Source organism: Scyliorhinus canicula, chromosome 5 (genome assembly GCF_902713615.1).
Source record: "Scyliorhinus canicula chromosome 5, sScyCan1.1, whole genome shotgun sequence".
Lineage (NCBI taxonomy): Eukaryota > Metazoa > Chordata > Chondrichthyes > Carcharhiniformes > Scyliorhinidae > Scyliorhinus > Scyliorhinus canicula.
The window spans coordinates 60,393,589-60,419,554 of NC_052150.1; the positions used below are offsets into that span (position 1 = coordinate 60,393,589).

Sequence of the window (25,966 nt, forward strand, 5' to 3'; positions counted from 1 at the left end):
GCGAAGATGGAGAGGAGCAGCAGGTGGGAGAACACGGATGTTAGGATTTATCAGGGCTGGAGCGCAGAGGTGGCGAAGAGAAGAGCTGGCTTCAATCGAGCGAAGGGAGTGCTTCATAGGAAGGGGGTGAAGTTTAGCCTTCTACAGCCGGCTCACCTCTGGGTCACTTACAAGGACTGCCAACTCTATTTTGACTCTCCGGAGGAGGCCTGGGCTTTTGTCCAGGCAGAGAACTTGGACTCGAACTGAGGACTGGGGGGCTGCGGAAATATGTACTTTGTTTGGAGGCTTGGCCCTCCTGGGTATCCTGCCGTTTATATTGGCTGTATATAGGGCAGCACGGTAGCATGGTGGTTCGCATAAATGCTTCACAGCTCCAGGGTCCCAGGTTCGATTCCCGGCTGGGTCGCTGTCTGTGCGGAGTCTGCACGTCCTCCCCGTGTGTGCGTGGGTTTCCTCCGGGTGCTCCGGTTTCCTCCCACAGTCCAAAGATGTGCGGGTTAGGTGGATTGGCCATGCTAAATTGCCCGTAGTGTCCTAAAAAGTAAGGTTAAGGGGGGGGTTGCTGGGGGTATAGGGTGGATACGTGGGTTTGAGTAGGGTGATCATGGCTCGACACAACATCGAGGGCCGAAGGGCCTGTTCTGTGCTGTACTGTTCTATGCTCTATTTGCTGATTGATGTTGCCTGTTCGTTTTTGTTATTTTGGTTTTTGCGGGGTTGTTTTCTGGGCTGTTGTTTATTTACTGTGGTGTTTTGTTTTGTCCACTGGTGGGTTGGGGAGTAGTTTGGGGTCCCGATGGGTCATGTGTCCGTCTTTTTCCCGCGTGTTAGGTTGAGGGGCGGAGCTCGGGTTGGAAGCGCGGGCTTTCTTCCCGCGGCGGAGGAATTGGGAGCGGGGCCGACGCTGGTAGGGAGGGATTGGTGGCTGTGTTGCGTCCGGGGGTGGGGGGTCGTGGTTATGGCGGGAGTAGCCGGGGTCAGCAGAAGTCAGCTGACTCACAGAAGCACAATGTTAGGGGTAACGCAGCTAGGGGGGACCCTAGCTTGGTGGGGGGGGGGGGGAGAAGAGGGAGGAAGAAGGGAGGGGGGGGGGGGTACCGGGTTGTTGCTGCAGGGACTGTGAGGGAATGGATGGTGAAGTGGGGGGTTGGGAGGGGGGTCTGCCGCCATGGGGAGCGGGCTTGGGGGGTTCCCTGGACGCGTGGCGGGTTGAGGAAGAGCTATGGCTGATTGGCGTAGGGGGAGGGGGAAGGCCCCTCGGGTTCGGCTGGTCACATGGAACGTGAGGGGGCTGAATGGTCCGGTGAAGAGATCCCGGGTCTTGGCTCACTTGAGGGGGCTGGGAGCGGATGTGGCTATGCTCCAGGAGACGCACCTCAAGGTTACGGATCAGGTGAGGCTAAGAAAGAGTTGGGTGGGACAGGTGTTTCACTCGGGGCTTGATGCGAAGAACCGTGAGGTGGCAATTTTGGTGGGTAAGAGCCTGTCGTTCATCGCGTCCAAAGTGGTGGCGGATAGTGCAGGTCGATATGTGATGGTGAGTGGGAGACTTCAGGGGGAGTGGGTGGTCTTGGTTAATGTTTATGCTCCCAACTGGGACGATGCGGGCTTCATGCGGCGTATGCTGGGCCTGATCCCGGACCTGGAGACAGGGGGATTGATCCTGGGTGAGGACTTTAACTGGATCGCTCGAAGTCTAGGACGGGCAGGAGGCCGGCAGCGGCCTTGGTGCGGAGGGGGTTCATGGATCAGATGGGGGGGTGGACCCTTGGAGATTTTTGGAGCCGGGGGGTAGGGAGTTCTCCTTTTTCTCCCATGTTCATAAGGCGTACTCCCAGATTGATTTTTTTGTGCTAAACAGGGCGCTAATCCCGAGGGTAGTGGGGGCGGAGTATTCGGCGATAGACATTTCTGATCATGCCCCACATTTAGTGGATCTGGTGCTGGGGGAGGGGAAGGATCAACCCCGCGCTGTGGAGGCTGGAAGTGGGGCTTTTGGCAGAGGAGGAAGTGTGCGGGTGGATCCGTAGGGGCATAGAGGGGTATCTAGAAACCAATGATAATGGGGAGGTGCAAGTTGGGGTGCTTTGGGAAGCGCTAAAGGCAGTAGTCAGAGGGGAGATGATATCTATTCGGGCGCACGGGGAGAGGGCCGAGAGGGAGAGGCTGGTGGAGGAAATGGTAAGGGTGGATAGGAGGTATGCAGACACCCCGGAGGCGGTATACGAGTACGGGGAGAAGGCAAGTCGGATGTTGGCTCACCAGGTCCGGAAGCGGGAGGCAGCTAGAGAAATTGGGGGAGACACGGATGCAGGAGGGAACTTGGTGCGGGGTGGAAAGGACATCAATGGGGATGTTCAGGTCCTTTTACGAGGGGCTGTACCGGGCGGTACCCCCCAGCCCCCCAGGGAAGCAGGCGGGATGGACCGCTTTTTGGATAGGCTGGAGTCCCCAAGAGTAGGGGATGAGCGGGTGGAGGGTTTGGGGGCCCCAATTGAGTTGGAGGATTGGTGGAGGCATTGGGAAGCATGCAGACAGGGAAAGCGCCGGGGCCTGACGGGTTCCCGGTGGAATTTTACAAGAAATTTTCAGATTTGCTGTGCCCTCTGCTTGTGAGGACCCTGAATGAGGCCAGGGGGGGGGGGGGGGGGCTCTTCCCCCAACGATGTCCAGGGCAATTATCTCTTTGCTCCTGAAGCAGGACAAGGACCCCCTTCAGTGTGGGTCTTACAGACCGATCTCGCTCCTTAATGTAGATGTCAAGTTGTTGGCAAAGGTGCTGTCCAGGAGGATGGAGGATGTGGTCCCGACGGTGATTCATGATGATCAAACAGGGTTTGTAAAGGGGAGACAACTGAATGCCAACGTGCGGAGGCTCCTTAATGTCATGATGATGGCGCCGGCGGCTGGGGAGTCAGAAATAGTAGCGTCCATGGATGCGGAGAAAGCTTTTGATAGGGTGGAGCGGAGTTACCTGTGGGAGGATTTGGGTTTGGTGAGGGGTTCATTAGCTGGGTGAGGTTGCTGTACAGCTCCTCAGTGGCGAGTGTGGTGATGAATGGGAGGAGGTCAGAGGACCTTCAGCTTTCCTGCTCTTCGTGTTAGCGATTGAACCCCAGGCCATGGCGCTAAGGGACTCGAAGAGTTGGAGGGGGATTGTGCCGGGGTTTTGGGGGGGGGGGGGGGGGGGGGGAAAGAGGAGCACCAGTTGTCGCTGTATGCAGATGATCTGCTGTTGTATGTCGCGGATCCGGCTGAGGGGATGCCAGAGGTGCTGAAGATACTTGGAGTTTGGGGACTTTTCGGGCTATAAGCTCAATGTGGGGAAAAGTGAGCTGTTTGTCCTGCACCCGGGGGATCAGGAGAGGGAGATAGGGGAACTCCCGTTGAGGAGGGCTGAGAGGAGCTTTAGGTATCTTGGGGTCCAGGTGGCCAGGACCTGGGGGGCCATGCATAGGCTTAACTTTTCGAGGCTGGTGGGGCAGATGGAGGAGTTTAGGAGGTGGGACGCGCTACCGCTTTCGTTGGCGGGTGGGGTCCAGTCGGTTAAAATGACGGTGCTCCCGAGGTTTTTGTTTCTTTTCCAGTGCCTCCCCATGTTGATCCCGAAGGCTTTTTTCAGAAGGGTGAATAAGTCGATTCTGGGGTTCGTGTGGGTGCGGAAGGCTCCGAGTGTAAGGAGGGTATTTTTGGAGCGAGGGAGGTAGGGGGCCTGGCGCTGCCCAACCTGTGTGGATATTATTGGGCGGCAAATGTGGCGATGATTAGCAGGTGGGTGACGGAAGGGGAGGGTGACGCATGGAAGAGAGGAGGTGGCGTCCTGTGCGGGTACGAGTCTGGAGGCCTTGGTGATGGTCGCACTTCCACTCCCCCCAGCAAAGTACTCTACGAGTCCAGTGGTGGTTGCGTCCCTTAAAATCTGGGGACAGTGGAGGCGGTATAGGGGGGGGAAGTGAAGGCCTCAGTTTGGGCCCCGATACGGGGCAATCACCGTTTTGCGCCAGGGAGAACGGGTGGGGGATTTGGGAGTTGGCATAGGGCACGCATCAGACAGTTTGGGGACCTGTTCTTGGATGGGAAGTTCGCGACTCTGGAGGAGCTGGTGGGGAAGTGGAACCTCCCCCCGGGAACGCTTTTAGGTATCTGCAGGTCTGGGCATTTGTTAAGAGGCAGGTGACTGGGTTTCCGTGGCTGCCGCCAAGGGGGGTGCAGGACAGGGTGCTTTCGGGGACCTGGGTCGGTGAAGGGAAGATCTCGGCTATTTACCAGCTGATGCAGGAGGAGGAGGAGGCCTCAGTAGAAGAGCTCAAAGCGAAGTGGGAGGAAGAGCTAGGAGAAGAGATTGAGGATGGAACGTGGTCGGACGCCCTGGAAAGGGTGAATTCCTCCTCCTCTTCCGCACGGCTCAGCCTAATTCAGCTGAAGGTGCTGCACAGGGCTCACATGACAGGGGCAAGGATGAGCCGGTTCTTCGGAGGGGAAGACAGGTGTGGGAGGTGTTCGGGTGGCCCGGCAAACCGCACCCATATGTTCTGGGCTTGTCCGGCCTTGGAGGGGTTTTGGAAGGGGGTGGCGGGGACTTTGTCGGAAGTGGTCGGGTCTAGGGTCAGGCCGGGCTGGGGGCTTGCGATCTTTGGGGTAGCTTCAGAGCCGGGAGTGCAGGAGGCGAGAGAGGCCGGCATTCTGGCCTTTACGTCTCTAGTAGCCCGGCGCAGGATTCTGTTACAGTGGAGGGATACACGGCCCCCGAGTTCGGAGGCCTGGGTCAATGACATGGCTGGGTTCATCAAGTTGGAGAGGATGAAATTTGCCCTGAGGGGGTCGGTACAGGGGTTCTTTTGGTGGTGGCAGCCCTTTCTCGACTTCCTGGCGAAGGGGTAGAGAGTGCTCGGTCTCAGCAGCAACTTGGGGGGGGGGGGGCGGGGGGGTTTGGGGGTTTGTTTTTGCGGCGGTGGGTTTGCTATGTTGTTATTTTCTTCTTTCTTGTATTGCTGTTGGTTTTTTGTTATTATTTATTTGGGGGGGTGGGTTCTTTTCTTGTGTTGGTGTGGAAACACGCCTTGTTTGTTTTAAATTGTGGGAAGAAAATTTGTTATTGAAAAACTTGAATAAAAATTATTTTAAAAAAAAAATGTATTTACTGATGTTCAGGTTGGCGCAATTCGGTCATTTGACCACAGAGTGGCGCTTTGCCCAAGAGTTCCAGTCAGTGCAATTCTGCACTTCCACCACTAGGTGGAGCTTTACACAATTCAGGTCAATGCACGTCCGCCCTTCTACCACCAGATGGAGCTTCTGCCTCTTGAGATATTACTGGGCTTTAAATTATTTTAAATAAATTTAGACTATCCAATTATTCCCCCCCCCCACCCCAGGGATAATTTAGCATGGGCAATTTCACCTATCCTGCACACTTTGGGTTGTGGGGGTGGGGCCCAAGCAAACTCCAGAGTGACGCAGGACCAGGATCAAACCTGGGATCTTGGCAACCTGAGTTAGCAGTGCTAACCACTGTGCCACCGGGCTGCCCTACTGGGCTTTAAATTTGAGAGCTTGGAGGCCTTTGTGTGCCTGATTTCTGTCACATGATGCCAGCAGCATTTTAAAGAATGCTCTCCGTACAAGCTTCCAGAGGATTAAAAGCGGCAGGGTAACAGTGGTTAGCACTGTTGCTTCACAGCACCAGGGTCCCGGGTTCGATTTTAGGCCTGGGTAACTAACTGTGCGGAGTTTGCACGTTCTCCCCCGTATCGGAGTGAGTTTCCTCCGGGTGCTCCGGTTTCCCCCCACAAGTCCTGAAAGACGGGCTTGTTAGGTGAATTGGACATTCTGAATTCTCCCTCTGTATACCCAAACGGAGTGTGGCGACTGGGCGATTTTCACAGTAACTTCATTGCTAATGATGTGCAGATGCCGGCATTGGACTGGGTGAGCACAGTAAGAAGTCTTACAACACCAGGTTAAAGTACAACAGGTTTGTTTCAAATCACAAGCTTTCGGAGCACTGCTCCTTCCTCAGGTGAGCAGTGGTCCCGAAAGCTAGTGATTTGAAACAAACCTGTTGGACTTTAACTTGGTGTTGTAAGACTTTTCATTGCTAATGTAAGCCAACTTGTGACACTAACAAAGATTATTATAAAAGATTAGACCTGGTGAGTGACCGCTTGTTTTCTTACTCGAAGCCTTTCACCAGCTTGAGTGCTTTCTGCCTTCTCAATAGAGAGCCTTCACAGAACTGGCTTGGAGGTTTTAAACATCGCAAGGCCAAAAGAGAGAAAGAGCAGCAGAGTGTGCCTTCCAGTAGCGACCTGGCTAAAACCTCCTCAGAACTGAAAAGATAGATCTCTGCAGAAAATCTGCCTTCCTCCCCGGAAGATTCTAAATAGCTCCACCAATCACAGGCAACAATAGATGACTGAAAATTCTACACCAACGATTGGCTGCTTGCCAAGTCGATCAGATGGACATCATAGGTTCTGCCACACCTGGTCCAGCTCTGCCCAAACATAAATCCCAAAGGCTGCAGTAATGTAGCAGCTAACCAGAAGGCTGTATATCAAAGCAGGCAGCTGAACGGTGATGAAAAGGGGACAAAGGACAAAGAAAAGGTTTTACAAGAATATCCTAACAGTATCTGGTTAAATATTTCAGATGATTGTAAACTAAAAATTTGAATTAAAATATTTATAAAAAAAGATGCTAGGTGACACTGGGTCCATAGCCTGGACTTACAATGGAGGTAAGCAAACCTTTGGTGGGAATGGTCATTTGAAACATGGCATCCAAGCCACCCTTAAGCCAGTGTTACTGTGCTCTCCATACAGCCCCTCATGCCTTTCAGGATGCTGCAGGTGGTCAGTTTGCCTGAGGATGTCTTGCACTCCACAAATTCACACTGACCAGGGCCTTGTCCCCTGCTGCCGTGCCAGGTTGCAGCAGATCAAAAATCTGTTCAAAAATGGCTTTGGTCACCACATGGCAACTTCCATCCAATGGTCCATCACTGGAGTCAGCTGCTGTCATTTTCATGGTTAGCCCTCGTCACCAAGAATTCAACTTTGATGACATGGGAGGAAGTATGGGAGGAGCACTGCAGTATGTGCCAGTCTCCAGAATCACAGTCGCCTGCTTGTGCGCTACACAACCTCATGTAGAAATGGGATAAGGAATGTGCAGACAGGGAGATGGAGGAGGCAAGTGTCTCCTCAGACAAGGAAGAAGGGAAAGAAGGTGTTTATGAGTTGACGGTGCAGCTGCTTATCAGATTAGTAGGGCATTTCTGTGCAACAAAGCTAAACTGCAAAAGCACTTTGATTCAGGTGGTTTATTGGAATAAATTCTGCTCAGATTCAGGTCAATAAAGTTTCACTTTGTAAGTCGACATGATAAACAGGGGAAATATAATCAGTGGTTCAAAACACATGGATACAAAACTCTCTTGATGAAAAGATATTGGTTCATGATTTGTGGGGTTTTTCAAACATTTTCATCCCAAGTCTTCCAAGCATTAGAATGCTGCAGGAAGAAAAAAAACAAGCATTACTACACAAAGGAGAATATACACAACTTATTCAAAGATGCAACTCCGTATAAACCCAGAGTATAAACCAGACAAAATTTATTGAAAGAGGACAGGTTCTTTAAAATTATTGCAACAACATCTGCCTAGAGATGAGCATCAATATGCAGAAGTACATTAAAGGAATAAGGTGCATAAGCATGCAGGTGCAGCAGGAGGTGATCAAGGCAAATCGTATGTTGGCCTTCATGGCGAGAGATACAGGGACAGGGATGTCTTGCTGGAGTTATACAGAGCCTTGGTGAGACCATATCTGGAATAGTGTGAGATATTTTGGTTTCCCTATCTGAGGAAAGATGTTCTTGTTATGAAGAATGCAGCAAAGGTTTAGCAGGCTGATTCCAGCGATGGCAGGACTGATATAGGAGGAGATTGAGTTGGTCAGGATTATCTTCACAGGAGTTTAGATAATTGATGGGGCAATCTCACAGAAACCTATAAAATTCTAACAGGACTAGACAGGGTAGAAACATGATGGATGTTCTCGATGGCGGGGAAGTCCAGAACCAGGGGTCACAGCCAAAGGATATGGGGCAAACCATTTAGGACTGAGACGAGGATAAATTTCTTCACGCAGAAAATGGTGAATCTGTAGAATTCTCTACCACAGAAAGCAGTTCTGGCCAAAACGTATGTTAGATATAGGTCTTGGGGCGAAAGGGGTCAAAGGATATGGGGGGATAGCAGGAACAGGTTGCTGGGTTGTATGATCTGCCATTATCATAATGAATGGCAGAACAAGCTCAAAGGGCCGAATGGCCTACTCTTGCTCCTATTTTCTGATTTTTGCTATACTCCTCCCTCTTGATTTCCCTTTCTTCCCATTTCATTTATCTTTAAATGAAGCACAGTAGCTTCACAGCACCAAGGTCCCAGATTTGATTCCCTGCTGGGTCACTGTCTGCGTAGAGTCTGCACGTTCTCTGTGTCTGGAGCTGGAGGAACTTCAGATCATCGGGGAGGCAGAGGGGGTGATAGAGAAGAGTTACAGGGAGGTAGCCACACCCAAGGTACAGGACAATAGTAGCTGGGTTACAGTCGGGGAAACTGGGTTACAGTCAGGGGAAGGAAAACGAACGGACAGACAGTGCAGGGATCCCTCATGGCCGTTCCCCTTCAAAACAAGTATACCGTTTGGATGCTGTTTGGGGGGGGGGGGGGGGGGGGGGGGGGGGAGGAGAATGACCTACCGGGGGACGGCCCTAGCGGCCAGGTCTCTGGTACTGAGTCTGGCTCTGTGGCTCTGAAGGGAAGGGGAGAGAATAGAAAAGCAATAGTTATAGAAGGCTCCATGGTTAGGGAATGGATAGGAGATTTTGCGGTCGCGAGCAAGACTCCCAGAAGGTATGTTGCCTCCTGGGTACCAGGACCAGGGATGTGTCGGATCGAGTCTACAGGATTCTTAAGGGGGAGGGGGAGCAACCAGAAGTTGTGGTGCACATAGGCACCAACGACATATCTAAGAAAAGGGATAAGGATCTAAAAAGTGATTTTAGGGAGTTAGGTTGGAGCTAAAGAGCAGGACAAGCAGAGTAGCAATCTCAGGATTGCCACCGGTGCCGCGTGCAAGTGAGGCAAGGAACAGAGCGAGTGCAGCTGAACACCTGGCTACAGGGCTGGTGCAGGAGGGAAGGCTTCAGATATGTGGATCATTGGGATATCTTCTGGGTTGGTGGGACCTGCACATGAAGGACGGATTGCACCTAAACTGGAGGGGCACCAATATCCTGGGTGGGGGGTTTGCGAGGGCTCTTCGGGAGGGTTTGAACTAATTTGGCAGGGGGATGGGAACCAGAGCTATGGATCAGAGGATAGGGTAGCTGTTGAACAGACATAAATAGTATGCAGCAAGTCTGTGAGGAAGGATAGACAGTTGATAGGGCAAAGTTGCACTCAGTGGAATGGGTTAAAGTGTGTCTGTTTCAATGCAAGGAGTGTCAGGAATAAGGGAGATGAACTTAGAGCATTAATCAGTACTTGGAACTACGATGTTGTGGCCATTACGGAGATATGGATCTCACAAGGGCAGGAATGGTTGGTAGATGATCTGGGGTTTAGATGTTTTCAGAAGAATAGGAAGAGGTAAAACAGGAGGGGGAGTAACGCTGTTAATTAGCGAGTGCACCACAGCTGCAGAAAAGAAAGTAGTTGAGGAGGGTTTGTCTACTGAGTCAGTATGGGTGGAAGTCAGAAACAAGAAAGGAGCAGTCACTTTATTGGGAGTTTCCTATAGACCCTCCCAATAGCAGCAGAGTGATAGAGAACAGAGTGGGCGGCAGATCTTGGAAAAGTGCAGAAGTAACAGAGTTGTTGTCATGGGTGACTTCAACTTCCCTAATATTGACTGGAGCCTCCTTAGCGCAAATGCTTTGGATGGAGCAGATTTTGTCAGGTGTGCACAGGAAGGATTCCTGACTCAATATGTTGATAGGCCGACTAGGGGAAGGCCATATTGGACTTGGTGTTCAGCAACAAACCAGGCCAGGTGTCAGATGTCTCTGTGGGAGGGCATTTTGGTGACAGTGACCACAACTCCTTGACCTTTACCATAGTCATGGAGAGGGATAGGAACAGACAGTATGGGAAGGTATTTAATTGGGGGCGGGGAAATTATACTGCTATTAGACAAGAGCTGAGAAGCATAGAGTGGGAACAATTGTTCTTGGGAGGGAACTTGTGCCTAGAGTCTGAAGAGAGGGCAGCACGGTAGCATTGTGGATAGCACAATCGCTTCACAGCTCCAGGGTCCCAGGTTCGATTCCGGCTTGGGTCACTGTCTGTGCGGAGTCTGCACATCCTCCCCGTGTGTGCGTGGGTTTCCTCCGGGTGCTCCGGTTTCCTCCCACAGTCCAAAGATGTGCAGGTTAGGTGGATTGGCCATGATAAATTGCCCTTAAGTGTCCAAAATTGCCCTTAGTGTTGGGTGGGGTTACTGGGTTATGGGGATAGGGTGGAGGTGTTAACCTTGGGTAGGGTGCTCTTTCCAGGAGCCGGTGCAGACTCGATGGGCCGAATGGCCTCCTTCTGCACTGTAAATCCTATGCCTATGTAGATGGGGAGGCCCTAAATGAATACTTTGCTTCAGTATTCACTAGAGAGAGAGACCTTGTTGCTCACGAAAACCAGTGTGAACCAGGTTAATAGACTCACAGGTTAATATTACGAAGGAGGACGTGCTGGAAATTTTGAAAAGCATCAGGATAGATAAGTCCCCTGGGCTTGACGGGATATACCCACGGTTACTACGGAAAGCGAGGGAGGAGATTGCTGCACCGTTGGCGATGATCTTTGTGTTCTCACTCTCCACTAGAATAGTATCGGATGATAGGAGGGAGGTGAATGTTGTTCCCCTGTTCAAGAAAGGGAATAGGGAAATCCCTGGGAATTACAGACCCATCAGTCTAAAGTCTGTGGTGAGCAAAATATTGGAAAGGGTTCTGAGAGATAGGATTTATGATTATTTAGAAAAACATAGTTTGATTAAAGATAGTCAGCATGGCTTTCTGAGGGGCAGGTCATGCCTCACAAGCCTCATTGAATTCTTTGAGGATGTGACGAGACACATTGATGAAGGTCGGGCAGTGGATGTGGTGTATATGGATTTCAGTAAGGCATTTGATAAGGTTCCCCATGGTAAGCTCATTCAGAAAGTTGGGTGCATGGGACACAAGGATCTTTTGCTGTCTGGATACAGAATTGGCCGGCCAAAATAAGACAGCGAGTGGTAGTGGATGGAAAGTATTCCACCTGGAGGTCGGTGACCAGTGGTGTCCCGCAAGGATCTGTTCTGGGACCTCTGCTGTGATTTTTATAAATGACTTCGATGAGGAAGTGGAAGGGTGGGTTAATAAGTTTGCCGATGACACGAAGGTTGGGGGAGTTGTAGATGTAGTGTTGAGGGTTGTTGCAGGTTACAGCAGGACATTGACAGGATGCAGAGCTGGGCTGAGAAGTGGCAGATGGAGTTCAACCTTGATAAATGTGAAGCATTTCATTTTGGAAGGTCGAATTTGAATGCTCAATACAGGTTAAAGGCAGGATTCTTGGAAGTGTGGAGGAACAGAGGGATCCTGGGGTCCACGTACATAGATCCCTCAAAATTGCCACCCAGGTTGATAGGGTTGTTAAGAAGGCGTATGGTTGGAACAACATCGTGGGCTGAAGGGCCTGTACTGTTCTATGGCTGCGTGGGTTTCCTCCGGGTGCTCTGGTTTCCTCCCACAGTCCAAAGACATGCAGTTTAGGTGGATTGGCCATGCTAAATTGGCCTTAGTGTCCAAAAAGGTTAGGAGGGGTTATTGGTTTACGGGGATAGGGTGGAAGTGAGGGCTTAAGTTGGTCAGTACAGACTCGATGGGTCGAATGGCCTCCTTCTGCACCGTATATTCTATTTTTTTTTGGTCCGGGGACCGTTAATTAAGATATACCTTTAAGTCAAGCGGAGGAAATACAGAATTGGATAGAAAACTGGTTGGCAGACAGGAAACAAAGAGCAGGACTTAATGTGGCCTTTTTCAAATTGGCAGGCAGTGACTAGTGGGGACCACATGGATTAGTTTTAGGACCCCACCTATTCACAATATATATTAATGATTTAGATGAGGGAACAAGTTCCAAGATGGTGCCGGAGCGAGGCGACTCTCTGCGAGCTCTCCCCAACAGATCCACTTTTTACTTAACTTATACTCGTTCTAATCTTTTAAAAATTAATTCTAAAACTAACATTATTACTAACCTCTCTCTTTTACATTGTATATCTTGTGTTGCCCTATTATGTATTTTCTTTTATTCCCTTTTCTTCCCATGTCCTTAATGATCTGTTGAGCTGCTCGCAGAAAAATACTTTTCACTGTACCTCGGTACACGCGACAATAAACAAATCCAATCCAATATGTCATGCCTCCAAATTTGCAGATGACACCAAGTTGGGTGGGAGGTGAGCTGTGAGGAGAATGCAGAGATCCTTTAGTGTGATTTGGACAGTTGAATGAGTGGGAAATGAATGGCGGATGCAGCATAATTGGAGAAATGCAAGGTTATCCACTTGGTAGCAAAAACCGAGAAGGCAATCTTATCTGAATGGCCATAAATTAGGAGAGAGGAATATGCAACAAGCACTGGGCTTCCTCATACACCAGTCACTGAAGTTAAGCATGCAGGTACAGCAGGTGGTAAAGAAGAGAAATGGTATATTGGCCTTCATAGCGAGAGGGTTAGAGTATAGGAGCAGGGATGTCTTGCTGCAATTATACAGGGCCTTGGTGAGGCCACACCTGGAATAGTGTGTGCAGTTTTGGTCTCCTTATCGGAGGAAAAATGTACTTGCTATAGAGGGAGTGCAGCAAAGGTTTGCCAGACTGAATCCTGGTATGACAGGACTGACATACGAAGAGAAATTGAATTGGTTTGGATTGTATTTGCTCGAATTCAGAAGAATGGGAGGGAATTTCATAGAAACCTATAAAATTCCAACAGGACTAGGCAGGGTAGATGCAGGAAGGATGTTTCCGATGGTGGGTGTGTCCAGAAACAGGGGTCACAGTCTGAGGATACACAGTAGACCATTTAGGACAGAAATGAGAAGAAATTTCTTCACCCAGAGTGACCCAGGCCTGTGGAATCTGTTCCCACATGAAGTAGTTGAGGCCAAAACATTGTATGCTTTCAAGAAGCGGTTAGATATATCACTTGGGGTGAAAGGATCAAAGGATATTTGGGGGGGGGGGGGAAAGAGAAGCGGGATTAGGCTACCGAGTTGGATGATCAGTCATGATTATAATGAGTGGCAGAGCAGATATGAAGGGCCTACCTCTGCTCCTATTTTCTATGTAATTCAAAGTTACAACTGGATCACTATTTCCTCAAGTTTTGTATTTGAGAAAGGAAATGCAAGTGTTTCTTGCACCCAGCAGATTGTAGGGATTTGGTTCAATTGGTTGCTAGCGGCCAATGCTTTGGCCAGGAACAGTGTTCTATCACGTACCATGTACTGTCCACCATCAGCTGGTGAATCAGTACTCCTCCATGTTGAAAACCACTTGGAGGAAGCACCGCGGGTGACAAGGGCACGGAATAAACTCTGGGGGGAGTACTTCAATGTCCATCACCAAGGGTGGCTCGGTAGTACCACCACAGACTGAGCTGGTCAGGACTGGGACTGCAGCAGATGGTGAGGGAACCAACAAGCAAATCATACTTGACCTCATCCTCACCAATCGGCCTGCTGCAGATACATCTGTCCATGACAGTATCAGTAGAAGTGACCACTGCATAGTCCTTGTGGAGACAAAGTCCCGTCTTCACATTAAGATACCCTCCATCATGTTGTGCTAAGTGGGATAGACTTTGAAAAGATCTAGCAACTTAAGACTGGGCACCCATGAGGCATTGTGGGGCACTCATGAGGCGTTGTGGGCCATCGGCAGCAGCAGAATTGCACTCGACCACAATCTGCAACTTCATGGCCCGGCAAACCCCTCACTCTACCATTACCACCAAGCCAGGGGATGAACCCGGATTCAATGAAGAGTGCAGGAGAGCATGCCAGGAGCAACACCAATACCTAAAAATGGGGTGTCAACCTTGTTGTCCAAACAGCATAAGCAGCAAATAATAGACCGAGTTAAATGATTCCACAACAAACGCATCAGATCGAAGCTCTGCAGTCCTGGCAAATCCAGCCGTGAATAGTGGTGAACAATTAAACAACTAATTGGAGGAGGCTTCTCAACAAATATTCCCATCCTCAATGATGGAGAGGCCCAGCACATCTGTGCAAAAGACAAGGCTGAAGCATTTACAACAAACTTTAGCCAGAAGTGCTGAATGAATGATCCATCTGTCTCCTCTGGAGGTCCACAGAATCACAGATGATAGTCTTCAGCTGAATAGATGGTACAAGGGGGATGATTTGAGATTCCTGTGGCATTGGAACCAGTTCGGGGTGGGGAGAAACCTGTAAAAACTGGATGCGTTACACCTGGGCAGGACCAGGACTGACATCCTTGGGGAGGTACTTGCTAGAGTGGTTGGGGAGGGTTTAAACTAATATGGCAGGGGGATGGGAACAATGTAAAGATACAGAGCAGGGGGAATCAAGGTGATAAAAAGACAAAAAAGGAGAATAAGAAAAGTGATAGGCAGGGAAATCAAGGGCCCATATCAGATAAAGGCACTATAAAAAATAGTAGGGATGGGACAAGGAACGTTAAAATGACTAGCCTTAAGGTTTTGTAGCTGAACGCGTGGAGCATCCAAAATAAAATTGGGATGAATCAGTTGTGCAGATAGATGTAAAGGGATATGATATAGTTGAGATTACAGAGACATGGCTCCAAGGCGACCAAGGATGGGAACTAAACATTCAGGGCTACTCAGCTTTTAGAAAGGGCAGACAGAAAGGAAAAGGTGGTGGAGTTGCATTGTTGATTAGAGAAGATATTAATACAATATTGATGAAAGATATTAGTACAGATGATGTGGAATCTGTCTAGGTAGAGATAAGAAACACCAAGGGGCAAAAACATTTGCAGGAGTAGTATACAGACCACCAAACTGCAGTGGTAATGTTGGGAATAGCATTAGGCAGGAAATCAGAGATGCATGTGATAAAGGAACATCTGTGATTATGGGACTTTAATTTGCATATAAATGGGTGACTTCATCACAGTACAAGAGAGAAGGAATTTCTGGAATGTATACGGGATGGTTTTCTGTACCAGTATGTCCAGAAGGGAACAGGCCACATTTTATTGGGTGTTGTGCAATGAGAAAGGATTAGTTGGCAATCTAGTTGTGAGAGAACCCTTGCGGTGAGTGACCATTATATGGCAGAATTTTTTATCAAGGTGAGTAGTGAGGTAGCTAACTGAGACCAGGGTCCTGAACCTCAATAAAGGTAACTATGATGATCTGAAACATGAGCTGGCTATGACAGACTGGGAAACATTACTGAAAGGAAGGACAGCGGACAGGCAATGGTAGGCATTCAAGGAATGAATAGGTGAACTCCAAAAGTTCTTTATTCCTATTTGGCACAAGAGTAGAAAGGGAAGTGTGGCCAAACCATGGAAAATAGAGATAGTGTTAGATTCAAAGAAGAGGCATACAAATTAGCAGGAAAAAGCAATAGATACAAGGATTGGGAACAGGTTAAAATTCAGCAAAGGCAGAATAAGGGATTAGTCAATTTTAAAGTAAACTAGCAGGGAACATAAAAACTGACTGGACTGGAAAGGTTTCTATAGGTATGTAAAGCGAAAAAAAAACAAACAAAAACTAAAAACAAAAACTCAGAAATGGGGGAATTCATAAAAGGGAACAAAAAAAATGGTTGAGGAACTAAATTTGTACTTTGCTTCTGTCTACAAAACCTGTTGGACTTTAACCTGGTGTTGTAAGACTTTTTACTGTACAAAAAGGAAGACATGAATAATTTACCAGAAGTTTTGAGAAACACATTAGTATTAGTAAACAAATGGTTTTGGGAAAATTGATGGGATTGAAGGCGGACAAATCTCCAGGGCCTGATAATCATCATCCCAGAGTACTTAAGGAAGTGGCCCTAGAAATAGCAGATCCATTGATGGTGATTTCCAAAACTCTTTGGACTCTGGAATGGTTCCTGCAGATTTGAGAGATGCAAATGTAACCCCGCTATTCAAAAAAGGAGGTAGAGAGAAAACAGAGATCTATAGACCAGTGAGCCTAATGTCGTTAGTAGGGACGTTTGCTGGAGTCAATTATCAAGGATTTCATAGCACAGGACTTGGAAAACAATGGTGTAATCAGACAAAGTCAGCATGGCTTTACAAAGGAAAATCATGCTTGACAAATCTATTAGAATTCTTTGAAGATGTAACTAGTAGAATTGATCAGGGAGAACCGGTGGATGTGGTGTATTTAGACTTTCATAAGGCATTTGACAAGGTCTCACATAGCAGATTAATATGTAAAGTTAAAGTGCATGGGATTATGGGCAGTGTCTTAAGATGGATAGACAGTTGGTTAGCAGACAGGAAGCAAAAAGTTGGAATAAATGGGTCTTTTTCTGATTGGCAGGCAGTGACTAGCGGGTTACCACAGGAATCTGTGCTAGGACACCAACTGTTCACATTATATATTAATGATTTGGACAAGGGAACTAAATATATTATCTCCAAATTTGCAAATAATGCAGAGTTAGGGGGGAAGGGTGAGCTGTGAGGAGGATACAGAGATGCTTCAGTGGGATTTGGACAGGCTGAGTGAGTGGGCACATGCATGGAAGATGCAGTATAATGTGGATAAATATGATTTTATATGCTTTGATGGAAAAATAGGAAGACAGATTATTAACTGAATGGGTGTAAATTGAGTGAGATGGATACTCAGCGAGACCTTGGTGTCCTTGTCCATCAATCACTGAAATTAAGCGCGCAGGTACAGCAGGCAGTAAAGAAGGCAAATGGCATGCTGGCCTTAATACTGAGAGGATTTGAGTACAGGAATAGCGATAATTTACTGCAATTGTATAGGACATTGGTGACGCCACAACTGGAGTAGTGTATGCAGTTTTGGTGTCCGTATCTGAAGAAGGATGTTCTTGCTCAGCGAAAGTTCACCAGGCTGATTCCTGGGATGGTGGGACTGGCATATGAGGAGAGACTACGTCTGTTAGGATTATATCCATTGCAGTTTAGAAGAGTGAGAGCAGATCTCATAGAAACTTACAAAATTCAAACAGAATTAGACAGGGTAGATTCAGGAAGAATGTTCCCGATGGTGGGTGAGTACAGAACTAGGGGTCATAGTTTTGACGATAAGGGGTAAACCTTTCAAGACTGAGGCGAGGACAAGTTTCTTCACCCACAGAGTGGTGAATCTGTGGAATACGCTACCACAGAAAAGAGTTGAGGATTATACATTGTGTAATTTTAGAAGAAATTAGATATAGCTCTTGGGGCTAAAGGGATCAAGGTATATAGGGGTGGGGAAGGCGGGATGAGGGTACTGAATGTGATGACCAGCAATGATCACAATGAATTGCAGAGCAGGCACAAAGGGCCAAATGGCCACCTCCCGCTTCTCTTTTCTATGTCTCTACAGGTGGCCTTGGAGGGCCCCGCGACTGGCGAAGGTGGTGTCACCATCCGGGCAGTTGCTCGCTCACCCTAGTGTAGCCTCTGTTGTGGCAGCAGTGTGGGAACAGTCATGAAGGTTGGGACGGGCGAGTTGACAAATGTCACCCCCCCCCCCCCCCCCCCCGAGAGGTAAATGGAAGAGCGGTGAAGGGGGTGTAAACGAGAAAGAGGAGGGGGCACAACAGGGCAGGATCCGCAACTGGTGAATGAGAGACCAGTGGAAAAAGGAAAAGTCTTCCATCTGGGGAGGGCCATGCAGAACCACAGCTGCCCCATTCCCACCCGGGTATTGGGTGGGAGGTCCAGGAGGGGCCCAGCAACACACACACAGGCCCACTCCCACCCTGGCCTCAAAATAAATGCCAGTCGATGAAAACAGGCGTCGAGCCCTCTTCCTCTCTCCTGGAGAGCAGGGCTCTCTTCCTTTCCTTTTCCTCTTCCTTTCACTCCTCTCCTCTCTTCCTACGCCAGGCAGGCTGGGAGACAACCGGGGCTCTCTTCTTCCCACTCCTCACTTCCCTCCTCCCCCAGGCAGGCTGAGAGAAAATCAGTGAAGGGGGACGCAGCAATCCCCACTGACTCTCTTAGAAAAACTTTTTGAACTATGGTACAATTGTATTGTTGAATAAATAATGTGAGAGACACAAATGAAACAGACAAACGTTAAAAAGATAAAACATGAGTTACTGGATATGGAAGCGATTCAGGATTACCACGACAGGTAGCTGCAAGTCTATCAAAAGAGGCAGGCTTTTGAAATTAAAGTTGTAGTCAAAAAGGTTTTTCAAGCCATATTTAAATATGGTTATTTTTACTCCTCAGCAATAAAACTTCCCCGTTATTACCTTGCTCCTGCAACTAAACCAGCCGGCATGAACTTTCGTGAATTGTAAAATCTCATTCCCATTATTCCAGTCAGTGCTCCTGAAGCAACTTTAAAATATAAAAAGACACAAAAGATTACTCAGCAATAAGTTTAACATCAATGGTGGATAAGGTTTTAGTCATAATCAGAGAGAAGAGCAATCAACAGGGAGTGATTGAGGTGTGGCAAACACAAAGAACGATATCAATTGACTGCAACTGGGCTGGTCTAGCAGAGAGGACAGATGGAATTTAGAAGAATCATAGAACTACAAACAAGTGTGAGATGATGCAATTCAGCAGGTTAAAGAAGCATAATATAAACTTAAATGGTATAATTCTAAAGAGTGATAGTAAGAAAGGGACTTGGGATGCATGTGCGTTGATCTTTGATGGTGGTAGTTCATATTGAGAAAGTAGTTAGCAAAGTATATGGGATCTTGGGCTTAGTAAATAGATGTACTGAATATAAAAGCAAGAGTTCTTCTGAACCTTCAGCCACAACTAGAGTATTGCAACCAGTTTTGGTCACCACATATTAGAAATAATGGCAGTATCCTAGAGTGTGCAGAGGAGATTTGCCTGAATACTTTCAGGGATGAGGGATCTTAGCTACAAGGTTAGATCAGAGAAGCTGGGTATGTTCTCCTGGGAGCAAAGGAGATTTAGAGACATTTGAAGGATTGTAGAAGACGAAGACGATGGATAGACACAAAAGCAGTTCCCAATAGCAAGAACCAGAGGCCACTGATTTATCTTTTTGGGAAAGATATGCAGAGGTAATGCAAGGAAGAACTTCTCAATGCAGCAAGGGTAATGATCTGGAACTCACTGCCTACACGGGTGACGGACATGGAGATGATGAATGATTTCAAAAGGAAATTGGATGGGCGTTTGAGAAAAATATAACTCACAAAGCTACGAGGCCGGAATTTGGGAATGGAACTGACTGGATTGTTCTCGAGAGCCAAGTAATATGATTCAGCGTAAAATTGACCGATTTGTCTCAACCTCTGCTGTTGTGTTGCATTGTTATATTATGTTGCATTAAATTAATCCCGGATAGTGGTAATAGATACATCAAAACAGAGCAAATATCACTTTATTAACCCAAATGCATGAGAAATTAACTGAATTCTTGTGGAGGTAATTCACTAATAACTTCTTTAGTCCTGTAGCTCACCACTTGGGATATAGGCATAAGCACACAGGGATATTTAAAGTTTTCCTAACTTTCACTTGTGACCAGTTTAGGAATTTTTTTTTGCTCATTCTGCAGCTATTAAAAACAGAAAGCAAAGTATCAACAACCATCAATTTTACATTATGAGCAATAAAAACATTGTGGCATTTAAGAGGACAAATTAACAGTGAAAATTCCATTTGATATCATGATTACTGAAGGCCACATTCTTTAATATATATTTTAAGTTGCTGATAAGAACATGCCCTATACTGATTTAGGACCCATCCACAAATGAGAAAACTTATTTTTCTATATCACCAGGCTTGCCAAATTGAAACCAAACAAGCCGAGAAAAGGCGATACAAGAATATAATTTAAAAATAGCCCTTAAGACCCTAGGATTGTAAGTTGTACACGCTTGGTTCACACCATCATTTTATTTACTACAAAACAACATAAATTACATTTCTTACAACTAAATGAAAGCTCAATATACAATACACAAATATGTTTATTGCAATATGGTCAGAATACTCACTCAGAGACAACCATACGTTCTTGGGGTCTCGAGTGATCTGATAGGCACCAAACCCAGCCACAGTTCCAAACAACAGGCCAGCTACCAGAGAAGGCACACTACCTGAATGCAAAACAAACTTATACTAATCACCACCAAGCAACCATCAAGATAACATTGCAATTCTCTGAAAACAATTGTATACAATAGCAAATATACTTTCATATAAATTTCAGCAAATATACTTTCGAATAAATTCCATGACTGGAAAGCACCTTGGCATGGGCCAGCCTCTGTGTTTCCTCCAAGTGGCACTGAACGTAGAAGAGGACTGATAGAGGTCACTTCTTACTTTGAAGACATTAGTCAGACATAATTTAATAAACTGTTTTGTCCTCATGACGGTTTTTAATAACTTTCCGACCACGAATATATTTAGGACTGATTGCGGTAGTTTCCTGGTCTATCCTTCTTCCCTTTAACGATGGTTTCTTAACAATATTGAGGTTGAAAGATGCTGCCTACTATTTCTACCTCTACCCTTTCTATCATCACATTCACTTCCTTTTGAAAACACACGAAAATCGTTCATTTCGATTTTAACCATGAGGATTTCCCTTTAGATCTTTAACATGCAAAACGTTTTACCTAGCTAGCTTTTTGCACGTTATGCGTTTATTAAATGTTTCAGGGGTCCATTCAACCTCTCAGTCGAAGACATTAAAAGGAGACTCAACATAATCCACACAGGGAGACTTCACCGAGGCACAAACGGAACGTAGAGGAGCACCTTTGCTCGCGAACACCTAAACTTCTCACCAGCTTTGACATAACCGAGTATGCCTCCTGACGCCACCAGCCCCGCATATCCGAAACCAACCCAGTCAACCGCCATCTTCCCGAGCGGCTTCCGGCGGGGCGCGGGACATTCTGGGAAAGCCTGTCCTCCAGCCGCCGGGAGGCAGCAACCAGGCAGTGGGTGCTGAGGATAAAGACCCATGGACAGCGAAATCACATAGGCACTGTGATAATTAGCAAAAAAACCTCCTTTGATATAACCAAACCCGAAAATAAAACCGACTAGATGTAAAAGATTTAGTACCGAAAATGCGATGTCGTTGTCGCCTGTTACTCCATTCCAGGATGAAGTCCATTCAGAGTTTCGGTCATGGTGGATCCATTCAGAGTTTCGGTCATGGTGGATTCTCGACCAGCTGATCCTTGGGCAGTTGCCCACGAGATGGTGGGATCAGAGTGCAGGATTGTCTTCCTTTTCTTTCCTTTGACAGAAGCTCCAAAGTTCCAGTGGCAGGGTCAGAATGACAGGATACTCATGTTGAAGGGCTTAAGTTAATGGCATAAACAGATTTCCATCTTCTATTTACAACTGCAAATTACAGGGGCAACTATGCCACATCACATCTGGAGCCTTTCATTCTTCAAATATGCTGCAGTTACAACTAGGGTCCAGCTATTACGCTCACCCACACTGGTAGGTTTGAAGGCAGGGGGGCCCATAACATCCTATGGTGGCCTTCCTACTGCCTATCCATGAGCCTACGACCGGTATTACATTTTGTGGAGGGGGGGAGAGCACAGGGACCATCTCTACCCTTGGGCCTATTGAAGCCCTTCAGTGGCCAAATAATGGCCTCACTGAAGGGCCCCATTCCACTCCACTGCATTGTATCCAAGGTGCGAAGGCATATACGGGCTGGTGTCAGACAACGTAATAGGGGTGGGGCGAAGGAATTGGAGGTTGGGGGTGCCTCCCTTGTGGGTCTCCTAGACCCTTTAGAGGCCTTTTGAACCTGGCCCCCTTTTACAGGCACCCATGATTGCCTGGCTCCTCGGCTTCGGACTACTTAGGCATCCAACTGGCTAGAAGCTCTCTGGAGGAGGATCCCCCCCAAACACACACATATAAAAATAGTACACACACAACCTGAGATAGGAGCACAAGTCTCACCTGCAATTAATGCTGCTCCCACCATTACATTGCAATAGGACGGTGTTATAACTTTCATCTATCTGTACATATAAGGGTTATTGTTGGTTCTCATTAATTTCTTGGCTGATTGAACACCTTATGATAATTTTACTTTCCTCATGCTGTATTACTTGAAAAATTAGAAGTAGGAAGGCCACCCATAGAAAAAAATTCATATTTGTTATGTTATCAATTTTTCTTTGCTGCATGTTTTAAGGGGCATGTAGTATAAAGCATGCTGGACATGTCATTTTGAGCGTTGTTAGATTGTCAAACACTTCGAGGCATTTTAAACAACGAAAGGAACAATTAAACAATTTCTGCTCATGTTCATTATATGTTACCTATTATAGTTTTGTAACTTCAAATGACGTAATTCATCAAAAACTTAATTTTGGAAGTGGCTTTAAGTTCCTTTGCGGTGGGCACCAGCTTCAAATTTACAACCATGCTTTTGGAGAAGTGGATTTCAGATCAAATTATAACAAACCGTACTAACTAATAATATAGAAATGTTGACAAATCAGTAGATTGCATAGCTTAGGGAAGTTGGTTGTCTGTTCACCAACAGCAGCTTAGGTATTGCAAAAACCAACAGTGACATCACAGGATCCCATGTTCCAGTGATGCCCAAACCAAACTGGAAGAACAACACCTCGGCCGGGATTGTCCGACCCTGCGCCGGATCGGAGAATCCCCGGGGGGGCAGGAGACGTGAATCCCACCCCGATGCTGGCTGCCCTATTCTCCGGCACTGTTTTTCGTGGGTCGGCAGGATTCCCTCACCCCGGCGATTCTCCGGACCTAATGGGCCGTGTGGCCGTCCAGTTTTGCCCAGTCCCGCCAGCGTGAATTACTCACCTCGCGCAGGGTAGGCCCTGGCAGGTAAATGTGCGGGGGCAGTCCTGGGGGCGGGTGCGGGGTGATCCGACCCCGGGTCAGTGGCCTGTCCCGCGATTGGGGCCTACTGATCCTGTGGGCAGGCTGGTCCTGTGGGGGCCTTCTTTCCTCCACGCCGGGCCCCTGTAGGGCTCCGCCATATTCCCCGGTGGCTGGCGCAGAGAAGAGAACCCTGCGCATGCGTGGAAATACGTCGCCTAACAAGCAGTCACACGAGCACCGTTTAGTACACATATTTAAAAATAGGAACCTAGTGCAATAGCTGCTGTGGGGATCAGAGGAGCTGAGTAGCCATTTTTGAAATTGGGCAGTCAGGCTGGGGACACTGGGGCTGTTGCCCCACTACTCAGGCAGGGAGAAGGCAGGGTGGGTGAGCCCTCAGGGGTGATGGGCTTGGTCCGTGGGGGGGTGTTGGTAGGCTGCCATTGGCGAGGGCTCGCCCCTGAGCTGGGGGGGTGAGGGGCTCAGCACCCACAGGTCAAACATGCCAACCCCAGATTGGGTATACCCAAAATGGGGGCACTCCAGTTGCTCCCAGTCCATCACACCGAACACCCCTGGGACAGAGCCCTATCCGTGGTCATATGGTGGGGGTCACTTTAACTCCCGCTGACCATGGTGGCTTCTGGCCACATAGCTGAAGGCTATCGCTAATAGGTAATTGGCAATTGTTAGTAATGTGAGCACTTCGGGGCACCAGGGGCTGGTTTAGCTCACTGGGCTAAATCGCTGGCTTTTCAAGCAGACCAGCAACACGGTTCGATTCCCGTACCAGCCTCCCCAGACAGACGCCGGAATGTGGCGACTAGGGGCTTTTCACAGTAACTTCATTGAAGCCTACTCATGACAATAAGTGATTTTCATTTCGGGGCAGCACGGTAGCATTGTGGATAGCACAATCGCTTCACAGCTCTAGGGTCCCAGGTTCGATTCCGGCTTGGGTCACTGTCTGTGTGGAGTCTGCACATCCTCCCCGTGTGTGCGTGGGTTTCCTCCAGGTGCTCCGGTTTCCTCCCACAGTCCAAAGATGTGCAGGTTAGGTGGATTGGCCGTGATAAATTGCCCTTAGTGTCCAAAATTGCCCTTAGTGTTGGGTGGGGTTATGGGGATAGGGTGGAGGTGTTAACCTTGGGTAGGGTGCTCTTTCCAGGAGCCGGTGCAGACTCGATGGGCCAAATGGCCTCCTTCTGCACTGTATGTTCTATGTTCGCAGCCCTAGGGTGTGTCTGCTAACTGCTTCTGCCTTGTTTCCAACTGCTTACGGGCTGCCAGACCTCTGTGGTTTCTGTTTGCTGCTGATTCCCTCCCCTTTTTGTTATTACTGCCTGGGGAAAGGGAGATATGGGGAAGGAGAAGCCACTACCTTGGCTGGGGAAGCGATGTTCTTTGCTGTTCCCTCTTTGCTCTGCACAGACTGGAAAAGTCTACTGCTGAGGAGGAGGTGATTGCAGGGAGCTGGGGAGAGAGAGGGGCGAGTCTGCAGGTGGTTAAGATTGGGTTTGGGCTTGGGCCTCGGACTGGAATTTGGCGCTGCCTGTTTTTGTTGCATTTATGACGTCCACCGCACTCACTGTTCTAGGGGACTTAGACTCAGGCAGGCTGCTTGGTGGTGGGCACGGGGGAAGAGTTGGAGTCCATCTGCAGTGAGACATTGGACGCCCTTATGCCCCACACCAAGTCGTCCCTCATTCCCCCCTGGCGAACTCTGGGACTTGCTTTTAATGAACCGCGGTCACTAGATCAGAGTAAAACTAGCCCATGAACGCTGGTCAGACTCTGCACTGCTCGTCTGATCTGCACGTGCCTTCGCCAAAGGGGCGTGAGGTGGGGAGCAGAACGAGCAGCGCCAGATTGAAGGCTTCCTCACCAGGCTCATGAGGAAGTGGAGGGATACAGGCTTCTTTTCCCCCTCCAAATGCTAGAATGGTGATGGTAGCACTTTACACCTGCCATGGAGGTGACCATAGCCAGTCTCAACATCAAGAACAGCAGAGAGGCACTTTGCAGGTTCAAGAACTTCCCGGTGTCTGGGACGGGAAGTATGCAGTAAGCTTCCTGCAAGAAACCCCAACACTGGGAGACGAGACGAGGTGGCTCCTGGAGTGGCGAGGTGGGTCTACATGAGTCACCTGGCCTCACGTTCAGGCGGGGTGGCTATCTTGGCCCACATTTTCAGCCGCGGATCTTGGGGATCGAGGAGCCAGACCGATTGATGCACCTCAAGGTCCGCTACGGGGGCGTAGTGTTTCACTTTGTGAATGTCTACTCTAATTTTAGCTGCACCCTCAGGACACGGGACCGCCTGATCCCACTCAGCGCTGCTCGCCGGCAGTGGTGAAGTTGAGGAACCCGACCGGGTCCCTTGACTTGGTGGACGTCTGGTGAACTCTCCAACCTGATTCCAGCATGTTCCACTTTGTGAATCCTGGAGTCGGAGCATTCAGGATCGACGGCCTTTACATTTCAAGGGCGTACCTGCCCGCATTCCGTCGGCTTCTGTGCAGCAGATGCTGTGCTCCAACCACAGTCTGGTGTGGGCGAGGCCCCGTCTCGCGCTCTGACAAAGTCCACATACTGGCACTTTAACAACCTGCTGCTCGAGGACGAGTGGTTCCTGGGCTCGTTCCGTCGCTTCTGGGCCGGCTGGCAAAGGAAGTGGAGAGGCTTCCCCTCCTTGAGGCTATGGTGGGATGTAGGCAAGACTCACATCTGTGTCTCCCTGTCAGGAGTATGTGAAGGGGTCGACAAAGAGACAGAAATCCAAGGTCGAGGAGTTAGAGAAGGTGGTGCTCGACCTGGAGACAAT

At 48.3% G+C, this 25,966-nt stretch overlaps 1 protein-coding gene and 1 long non-coding RNA gene across 2 annotated transcripts in view; one reads left to right on the forward strand and one right to left on the reverse strand.

Moving 5' to 3' along the window:
• The window catches only part of LOC119966015, a 183,987-nt gene that overhangs the window by 79,054 nt on the left and 78,967 nt on the right, over positions 1–25,966 (forward strand). The window lies entirely within an intron of this gene.
• Positions 7,313–21,240, reverse strand: LOC119966014 (transmembrane protein 14C-like). The gene is made up of 4 exons (XM_038797152.1): positions 21,090–21,240; positions 20,292–20,393; positions 18,549–18,636; positions 7,313–7,518 (listed from the first exon to the last, which is right to left on the reverse strand). The coding sequence occupies exons 1-4, from the start codon at positions 21,163–21,165 to the stop codon at positions 7,461–7,463; spliced, it is 324 nt and encodes a 107-aa protein (XP_038653080.1). The 5' UTR covers positions 21,166–21,240; the 3' UTR covers positions 7,313–7,460.

Excerpts from the sequence above, each read along its gene's own strand:
- LOC119966014 (XM_038797152.1), bottom strand. The coding sequence starts at position 21,165 with ATGGCGGTTGACTGGGTTGGTTTCGGATATGCGGGGCTGGTGGCGTCA. Across the intron at positions 20,394-21,089 it reads ACTCGGTTATGTCAAAGCTG|GTAGTGTGCCTTCTCTGGTA; the intron begins GTGAGAAGTTTA and ends TTTTGCATTCAG. Across the intron at positions 18,637-20,291 it reads GAACGTATGGTTGTCTCTGA|TTGCTTCAGGAGCACTGACT; the intron begins GTGAGTATTCTG and ends TATATTTTAAAG.